General features: G+C 41.8%; 1 protein-coding gene across 1 annotated transcript; it reads left to right on the top strand.

Moving 5' to 3' along the window:
- Positions 1-202: 202 nt before the first annotated feature.
- Positions 203-6566, top strand: LOC135593732 (probable protein phosphatase 2C 64). Its single transcript, XM_065083986.1, has 5 exons — positions 203-588; positions 713-1057; positions 1174-1294; positions 1373-1596; positions 4682-6566. Exons 1-5 carry the CDS (start codon positions 316-318, stop codon positions 5144-5146), a joined length of 1428 nt encoding a protein of 475 aa, XP_064940058.1. The 5' UTR covers positions 203-315; the 3' UTR covers positions 5147-6566.
- The last annotated feature ends 3700 nt before the right edge of the window (positions 6567-10266 follow it).

The following is a 10266-nucleotide window of genomic DNA, read 5'->3' on the forward strand; positions in this document are numbered from 1 at the left end:
TTGCCCACACAAAAGTAGACTCAACTTATGAGGAGAGCATAAGTTGAAGTCAAAGCTTGAATCATTTGTGCTCCACTCAACAAACTTACTAAACACAGTTATCTCTCATGTGTGCGTCTCACAGTCAACTAATGCTAACTCTCAAGTGGTATTGCCTTTCCCACTTCTTTCCTTCACTCCTCCTTTGGCTTATTTATATATGGAAGGAAAGAGGGGGGAAGACGGTATTCCCCCTTTTCCCATTGCCGCTGATTCTTCTTTCTCGCCTCTTCATTCCTCCGGACCTTCGACGACAGTTGCAGCTTTGGGCTCCGAATGGGGAACTGCCTGACCGCAATTGCCGCCGCCGCAGCTGCCACCCCAGCGAGGACTCTCCCTCGTACTCGTAGTAGTAGAAGAGAAAGCAGTCAGGCGAGAAGGATCGACGATGGAGGAGCAGGAAGGAGGAGAGATGCGGTGATGCGGGAGGATGCGTTACATGTGTTGCCCGGCCGGATCTTCTCGAACGAGGGCAGGAGCAGCGTCGCCTCCATCTACACGCAGCAGGGCTGCAAGGGCATCAACCAGGACGCCATGATCCTGTGGGAGGTAAGCCAAAGCAAAATTCGAATCGCATCTTGTTATCACCGATCAATAACGCTTCCGCCCATCGTTATCTCATCACGGGGTTTGGTTGGTTTGGGCTTGATTTATGTGTATGTCTTCGATCCAGGACTTCGGTGGTCAAGGCGTCGTCCTCTGCGGTGTGTTCGACGGCCACGGCCCCCACGGCCACTTGGTGGCCCGCAAGGTCCGGGACGCCCTCCCCCTCAAGCTCCTTTCTCTTCTCCCCTTTCCTGGCGGTGGCCGCAGCCTTATGGACCGGTCCTGTTTCTGTTTCGGGAGGAGACACGGCGTCCCGGTACTAGATCCCGCCTCCTCCGTGGAGGAACCATCCCTGTCGGTTTGGAGGGAGGCCTTCGTGAGGTCGTCCAAGGCCATGGACAAGGAGCTCCGTTCCCATCCGTCACTCGATTGTTTCTGCAGTGGCAGCACCGCCGTGATCTTGCTCAAGCTGGTCTGCTCTTCCTCCTCCGATCTATTGTCATCCATTATCTCACGCCGTACACAATCTTAGTTCTTTTCTTTCTTCTGATCCCTCACTCTGTGTTCTGTTTCTGCTCACAAGCTCAGGGTTGTAATCTTTTCATTGCAAACATCGGTGATTCCCGTGCTGTCTTGGGGTGCACCGACGACACTAATAGTTCCATGCTTCCAGTGCAGTTGACGGTCGATCTAAAGCCTGATCTTCCAAGTATGCTGTCATTCTAGCGTCCAACTTGTTTCATTTTAGGGTCAATGCTGTATAAACTGTTGACTGGATTTGCTGCAGGAGAAGCTGAACGAATCAAGAGGTGTAGGGGGAGGGTATTTGCTCTGCAGGATGAGCCAGAGGTGTCAAGGGTGTGGCTGCCTTACGATGATGCTCCTGGGCTGGCGATGGCTAGAGCTTTTGGTGACTTCTGTTTGAAGGATTATGGGGTAATTTCTGTGCCAGAATTCTTCCATTGGAACCTGACAGAGAAGGACCAGTTTGTCGTACTTGCATCTGATGGTGTAAGTGGTCTATAACTTCCGGCTGCTAAAAATTATTGGGCCTTGCAATTCATAATTATCTTGTTACACTCTTTGTAAATTACCATGTTTTTGACAATGCACAATGGTTGTCAGGCCATCTTAGGTGATATGTGAGCACACAGTATCCAACCGAATAAGTTGGAACTTAAATTTGTCAATTTCCAATAAGTATATTCAGTATTTGATGCCATGAATTGTATATATTAACTGTTCTTTTTTTTTAATATACTGGTTTCGCAACAACCCAATGCTAAACCAGAATTATTCCTTTTATTTGTATATCATCCCTAAATTCAACTTTTAAACAGACTCAAAAACTTCCTGATAACTTAATGAATATATCAAAAATTGCTTTTGATATTATCCCACATAGTTGCTGCTCAGCCAAAGAAAAATGCTAAAATAAATGTTTAGTTCCTTTATTTTCGTGATTCACTGTAACTTTTGTGCTTAAGAACAGTAGAATTTTGTAGACTTTTTTATTGTCAAGGTTAATTTGTTTCTGTTGGTCACTGAGTTGTCTATGAATGATATAACTATCATATTGGAAACACTGTGGTACTATGAAACCTGGCATTAATAATGATGGTCGTAAGAACTAGCATACCTAATTGAGATTCTATTCTAGCCCTCACAGGTGATTCAGCATAGGACTCATGCTAAAAACATGTGGCTTTTGCTTCACCAATGTTTCCTTTTTCATTGCTAGTGTGACAACAAAGAAACTCAATAAATGAGTATAGGGATTGGATTGCCTATCTCTGTGGCTACATAAATTGTTTTGTACCTGGATTTTTGGTTTAAATAAATTTGGAACTTCACAAAACAATGGTGCCAACTCCAGAAAATACAACAAGCCCAAGAACTTTACTATTTTACTAATATCCTTAGAAGCCAGCATCACTATGCAATAAGGTAGTAGCCTTCTTTGTTGTTAGTTTTCAGATCTTGATTTTGCACCATAGCGAATGTTTGATTTAATTTTGTGAATAGTTCATGATTCTACTTCTCGTGAAATTCCATTTGATAATTCTAAGTTACATAGAGATTAATTCCTCATGTTGCATATAATTATGAGTTGATGCCCAAACATCCAGAAGGAACTAGGTTAATGCATCCCTGAATCTGGATACAAGTAGAAAATGACCTAGATGATCAATAGTCTCCGTTATTGGTTAAGAATTTGCATGTTACTGATATATGTTTAGAGCAACACCTATGCCTTCATGAAAAAACACTGAGATATTCTAAACATTTGCATGATACGGTTGGAAAATTTTGAAATAATGTACTGTATGATTTCAGTTGGGTACTAAGTGGCTTCATTCAGAGATCAATATTTTAAATGCTAGCATGGTTTCTGATAGTTTTGGACTCGGTGATTTATGTAAAATGTTATATTTCAATTCATTTGCTAAGATGGAAGGGAAAGCCTTCATTCTTAAGATTTTAAGACAAAATAGGTGTCCGTCATTGAGAGACAGTCTAAAAGAAACTCCAGGCTTGTTTCAGACACTCACAGTTGGGTTCTTTCTGGACAGTTTTAAAATGTCTTAAAAGGTATTGATCTTGTAAAAGTACTTAATATACTACTGTTCTTACCCTAGGTAACATTAGTATTGCAACATAACTTATTCCAACATAATAACAAAGCTCAGATAACATCTCTTTTTATGGTTGCTTCAATCATGGCAGCAAGAAAAGTGATTCTCTGCCCAGTGCCCACTGCATTTGTTGGTGCTGAACCATCCAAGTTTCTTGCATGGTATCTGGTATTTCATGGAACAGTATATATTGTTGGTTGCCACCATTTTTTTTAACCCAACCATTTCAAATAGCGCCACATAATTGAAAATAATAATATCGATCTATTTTCTAGCTAAATTTAAAGGATAATTGCATACAAAGAGATTAGGAGGCTATCATATGTAAATTTGTGAGACATGATGCACTTAATGGTACTTTTATCTAAGATTTGACTTATCGGTCCGAGCCGGTGTGCCAGTCGGCCAGTGGCACGACACATGTCGCTTCATATCAGTGTACCAACATACGTTACGTCGGTGCGAACCGGTGTTTTGACTGGGAAGAAAATTGAAGAGGAAGGTTCGGTGGACGAACAAACGAGGAAAAAGGAGAAAGGAAGAAGGAAAAAGAAGAAGAAAGAAAAGGAGGAAAAGTGCAACGATACCTGGGAAGCAGTGACAGCAATGGCTGCATCGAAGGGAAGCAGTAGTATCGCAGCGGCGAAGAGGCAGTGTCACGGCTTTGTATGCTAGAAGAGCCCTAATCTGCCTTTTTTATAACGCTGAAATGGACTAGGGCCCATCATTTTTTGAATTTTTATTATTTTAATTCGGATGGCCCGAAATAGGATGGTCCCTGTATCGGTTGATGCTCGGACTGGTACATCCCACCCAAATCGTACCATTTTGGGCAGTACAGCAATCCTTGCTTCTATCTATTCTTTTGGCTTTGGGTTTTTTGATGCCGAAGTTTGACTAATTTATTGACATTTGTCAGTCTTTGTGGTGTTACTTGCATTTGATGCATTTGGTTGGGTTCTTGTGGCAGCTTGCTCATTTAAAAAGATGCCTTTTTTTTGCAGAGCTAATATTAACTAAAAACAAACTTATCATGTGAGACCTAAGAAAAAATTTAGTAGAAAAAAGAATATGGAAGTTGCTTAGTTTTGTAGAGGCTTCAAATGGTAACTTCGTTCTTCCTCATTCTAATTGTTAACATGCTTCTTCAAGTATAAAAATTCTGTACTTATTAAGTAGTGTTCCAGCATTTTCATTACATGGCATCTATGCAAGTCACAAGTAAAATAGAATGGACATATTGACGTGGCTGAATTCTACTAGAGCAATGATACTGACAAATTTTAGCTGATCAGACACCTGATGTCAGAGAGATAATTGAGTAATTGTGTAACCATTTTCTGTAACTTTTTTGCACTGACAGCATCCACTTTGTAACTGATATTTCAGATATTGATTGTGTATAATAATACACATCTGATTGCAGTATTGTTGAACAGTTTTGCTATTGAATCCTGCAGGTCTGGGACGTACTCACAAACAAAGATGTTGTTGACATCATCTCTTCATCTCCAACCCGATCATCGGCCGCAAAGGTTCTAGTTGAAACTGCTGCTCGTGAATGGAAACTCAAATACCCTACATCAAGGATGGATGACTGTGCTGTGGTTTGCTTGTATTTGGACGGACAGACGAATACTGTGTCCGAGTCCCTCGTGAACTGTTCATCTTCTTTTGTTTACAGCTATGAAGATTCCAAAATTGAATCAGATGAAGCACAAAATCACGAACCCACATTAGATCGGAATTTCACAGTAAGACCAACAGGAAACACCAGGATATCAGTTGCTCTGGAGGAACATGGAACAGATTGTGCTACCGAGGATGGGAGCTGGTCAGGCCTGGAAGGAGTGACACGAGTTAACTCAATTGTTCAACTTCCAAGATTTTCCGATGAGAAGATGCACGGTGATGCATGTTTATGATCCTTTTTCGGGAATTATAGGTCATTTTCATTCATCTGATTCAAGGCGCAATTCTTACCTCCGAAGGACTTGTAAAAATTCCGCCATCTCTTAGCTTTTTAAAGGCTTGCTGTCCAACTTTTGTTGGAATGTACGGAACGTAAGACGATGATACATATCCTGATGTTCCTTCCTTTTTTTTTTTCTTTTTCTTTTTCTTAGCAAGCGGTCAGTCGTATGTCTGTGAGATGTCTGTGAGATATGTAAGTAGTTCTTGAGAGATTGCCTACTGTTTTGGACAATTAGTGGTCTTCGATTAGTGTCGGTAAGAATATGATAGATCTGCTGAGGTTCCTTTTCTTTGCTGTGGCGAGAGGGAGAGGTCAGCCGTTTGTTTGTGAGAAATGCCAGTAGTTATTGGAGTACTGTCCACTGTTTTGAACAATTAGCGGTCTTCAGTGCCGCTGGATGTTACTATAGTGTAGTAGTTTTCATTGTTGCCATCGAAGAAAATGTTGTTCTTCATAGTTACCGAATTGTCGCCATGTCTATCGTCGACCAGTATATGCATACTGAATGCTTTCAAAAGAAAACAAAGGAAATAAGACGTCAGGTAACACTTTCTTTCGTAATGTAATCATGTAATGATTCTAATGATATGCATTGTTAATGATAATTTTGATTCTGGGTGGATGTCACTGTCCCAATTGGACCCTTCAAAGTCGCTACAGCTTTTTCTCGACGGAGGAAGGGAGAGACGCAGACAGCGAAGAATAGTCGTCATCCTCCACAGGGAAACTGGTCATACATCGCATGTGGCCTATTCCACAGTCAAAGCTTTCAGACTGCGCCCGTCCTAAAGCAGCAGCGTTGAAGCGGCAATCGTCAAAAGAGTTGAATCTGAACGGAAACAGCGGGATGGCTTCTGTACTGCGCAACTCCAACTGATATATAAACGCCACCGGAGATGGGAGGTCGCAGAATTCGATAGGAAATCATCAATCACAGGATGCAGCTCGGCCACTCGGATGAGCACCGTCGCGGTGCCAGCGGAGCAGGGCAGGCGAGAGGAGGAGGAGGAGGAGTACCGGGCGGCGCTCCGTCCAGGCCGCCCAGACGGCCATGCAACCAGCTGGCACAGTCTCCCGGTGCGAGGCGGCGGCCGGGCCGGCAGTCCTGTGTATCCGACACAGCGGCCAGGGTTCCTTGTTACCGGCGGTCGGGGAACCGGGAGGTGCTCCGGCGGGCGCTCTACCCTCCGACGCATCGGAGAAACCCGGCGCTGTGCCTGAGGAGGTGGACCTTCCGCCCCTCGCCGAGCCCGCTCTCGAAAATGTCGTTGGAGTAGTCCATGATTGCGGCTTCTGTACCTAAAGCAGCTATTCGTTTATTGATTACAGTGTTGTTGACGATGATGTGAAGAACAACTCTTCCTCTCTCCAATCACAACAGTCTTCCTGTACATTTGTATGTATCGCTTCCAATTGTTCCAAACGAACTGTTTAGATCTTTGAACGATGGTATTTTATTCCTTGTCATATATATATATATATATATATATATATATATATATATATATATATATACCATCGTTCAAAGATCTAAATATTCCTTTCGAATAATTATAATGCGCATGTCATAATTAGGGGAAGAATAAAAAAAAGAATCATTAATTATCATTTATGCATAATTCTAAATGAGTTTTTTAATAGAGTATCAATACTATGAGATTGGGACTGGATGTGTGGAGTCAAAAAAACAGATGCTAATGTGCCAATTGGATGTGTCTAATAGCTAAATGAGAATATTTTCTGGAACAATTATAATGCGCATGTCATAATTAGGGGAAAAATTAAAAAAAAAGAATCATTAATTATCATTTATGTATAATTCTAAATGAGTTTTTTTAATAGAGTATCGATACTATGAGATTGGGACTCGATGTGTGGAGTCAAAAAAAAAAGATGCTAATATATCAATTGGATGTGTCTAATAGCTAAATTGGAATACTTTCTCGAATAATTATAATGCGTATATCATAATTAGGGGAAGAATAAAAAAAAATCATTAATTATCATTTATGCATAATTCTAAATGAGTTTTTTTAATAGAGTATCGATACCATGAGATTGTGACTCGATGTGTGGAGTAAAAAAAAAAAAAAGGTACTAATGTGTCAATTGGATATGTCTAATAGCTAAATGGGAATATTTTCTCATTAATATAATATATATATAGTAATTTATTATTGATGGTAATTAAAATAGCTTTGGTCAAGCGATCTATTGTGTTCGCGTCGAGTTAAGTTGTCCTACTCGCTAGACCCGTTGACCTAGCTAGGCCAAGCCAAGCCACCCGTTTCAACTCAGGACACTTGGCATTATCTAGGATAAGCATCTCCACGTAGGTCACTATCTTTGTTGGTATGCTTATCTCTCGAACTCCATTCAAAGGATAAAAACGAAGGGATACCTATTGATAAAACAATGAAATGATCAAACTTCTTCCCCAATTTTGAAATGATTCCAACAAACAAAATGTATGTTTGCTATCTATTAATTCAATCAAAATCCCCTAAATATACTCTTATAAATGCCAATGAGCCGTACATCCGATGGGTGGCTTGGAATGTTATCTTGGAATTAGGCACCTAATCCTCTTATTTTAACTATTTATTTGATGAAAAGAGAGTGAAAAATAAGTCCATCATGATCATTAAATACTATTGGATTCTCTCGCTTGAAATCATATGTTTTGTATTGTTGATCAAAGCGGATGAGCATAAGAAAGTGATAAGCAGATAAGATTTCCTCAAGGCAGTTGAGGAAATCTCTCAGCAGTTGAGAAAAATCCTCCATGCTGAATGTGTATAACCTCCCTACTGAATGTGTATAAATGGCTGTCAAGAACTCACTATCAAAATGTATTAGGCAATTATATCTTATACATTTCATAGTTTCTTCTACAATTTCTATCTTTCTATCTTCTTCGCTTAATTTCTATCATGGTATCAGAGCAGTTTGCCTAGAGCAAGCCCTCTCATCCGGAGTCCAACCATCCCTCTCGTGGCGACGCCTCCGCCCCTCAGCCGTAGCCATTCGCTGTAGCCTACTGCAGCACTTGCGGCTGCTAATATCAGATCCTAAAGGAAGCACAGTCACGGCCTTTGTTTCTACCGCCGGCTGCTACTCCCTTGCCAACCGAAGTCTTCCGCTGAAAACTCCGCTGCTCTTCCGGCCACCAAACTCCAATACTGCATTACTGCAACTATCTCCAACCTTGCAGATTTCTCCAGCATCGCTGAAGAAATCGCTGCAAGCTGCAGAGATTTCTTCCACATCGCTGCCTTTCTTGCTGCAGATTGCTCGCCCATCACTGCAGTTCATCACGCTGCAGCCTTCTCTGCAGTTCATCACGCTGCAGCCTTCTCTGCAGTTCATCGCGCTGCAGCCTACTCTGCAGCGCATCGATCTGCTTTTCTCCTCCTCCCTTCCTCCTATATCTTTACATCTTCTATAAAGATCACTTGACCCGCCACAAAATATCTGAGATGTCTTCATTTTCCTCTTCCGATATTCCTGTCCCTATTTCTGCAGGGACTCTGAGCACTTCTCAAAGTCTTATCACCATCAATGCTGCAGCACTCATTCCCTTCAAATTATCCAAAGGCGGCAACTACGCATCTTGGCGGGCACAACTTTCTAATCTTTTATTTGGCTATGATCTCTTAGGTTACGTTGATGGCTCTCTCCAGTGTCCACCTGAAATGATCAACATCCCAAGCGAACCCAATCCAGTGCCAAATCCAGCCCACCAACTATGGTTACGTCAAGATCGCCTCATCCTCCAAGCTATTCAAGCTTCCGTTGCTGGATCCATTGCCCCGCTGATATCCTCATGTACGACTGCTGCAGAAGCATGGTGCAAATTACAAACAACTTTGGCAAATCGCTCGCGTACTCGCATGCTCGGACTTCTCTCCAATCTGATGAAAATGAAACAAGAGGGAAGTACTATTGTTGATTATCTACAAAATATCAAAGTTATTATCGATGATTTAGCTTTGATAGGTCATTCTCTCAGCGATGAAGAAGTCCTAATCCATACCCTCAATGGCTTAGGAGGCGAGTACAAAGAACTGACAGCAGCACTTCGGGCACGTGACTCACCAATATCATTCGAAGAACTTTATGATAAGTTGATCGACTATGAGACGTACTTGAAGCGTGATGATAAGTTGCCCGGACCACCTATTACAGCTCAGGTCAATCAAAAATCCAAGAGGAACAGCAACCAGTACAATAAGCACGTTAACAACGATTTGGCTAAGCTGCCTCCTAGCCTTATGGGGCCCAGACCAAACCCTCCTTACCCATATCAAGGTGGTAACTTTCATAATACTCAGCCGTCGCGTCCTGACTTCACAGGCCGCCAACGAGTTGTTTGCCAACTATGTGATAAAGTTGGACACTCCGCGAAAGTCTGTCGGTCTCGTCCCAGACTCCCTACTCCATCACAGTGGCCTCAGGCGAATTTCATGGCTACTCCAACTCCTACTCAACCTAATTGGATTGTGGATTCGGGCGCCTCTCATCACATCACCTCTGATCTTCAAAACTTGTCCATCCACAACAACTATGACGGAAATGAAGATATCATCATCGGTGATGGTAAAAGAATTCCTATTACTCATTCTGGTTCCTCAACGCTTAGTTCACTTACCACAACCTTTACACTCGATGATGTTTTGTGTGCACCTAACATTAAAAGAAACCTCATTTCCGTTTCTCAATTCTGTAAACAAAATAATACATTAATTGAATTCTTTCCTAACTTTTTTATTGTCAAGGATTTGAGCACGGGGGCATCCTTGGTCCAGGGCCAGAACAAAGACAACATTTATGAGTGGCCATCCACTTCACAAATTACCCTTCCTACTGCTCACTCCTCAATCGCAGCTCCGGTTGATGTATGGCATCGTCGTCTTGGTCATCCCTCCCCTTTTATTCAGCAAAAATTACTTTCTCGTTATTCTCTTCCTACCTTGAAAATCAATAGCACTATTAATCATTGTGATGCTTGTCTTTGCAATAAAAGTCATAAACTGCCTTTTGGGACAACCTCCATTTCTTGCTCTAAAC

This window comes from Musa acuminata, chromosome BXJ1-9, assembly GCF_036884655.1.
Source record: "Musa acuminata AAA Group cultivar baxijiao chromosome BXJ1-9, Cavendish_Baxijiao_AAA, whole genome shotgun sequence".
Taxonomy (NCBI): domain Eukaryota; kingdom Viridiplantae; phylum Streptophyta; class Magnoliopsida; order Zingiberales; family Musaceae; genus Musa; species Musa acuminata.

Coding starts and splice junctions, on each gene's coding strand:
- LOC135593732 (XM_065083986.1), top strand. CDS start 316: ATGGGGAACTGCCTGACCGCAATTGCCGCCGCCGCAGCTGCCACCCCA. Junction 1,058..1,173: donor CCGTGATCTTGCTCAAGCTG/GTCTGCTCTTCC, acceptor TCACAAGCTCAG/GGTTGTAATCTTTTCATTGC. Junction 1,295..1,372: donor TCTAAAGCCTGATCTTCCAA/GTATGCTGTCAT, acceptor GATTTGCTGCAG/GAGAAGCTGAACGAATCAAG.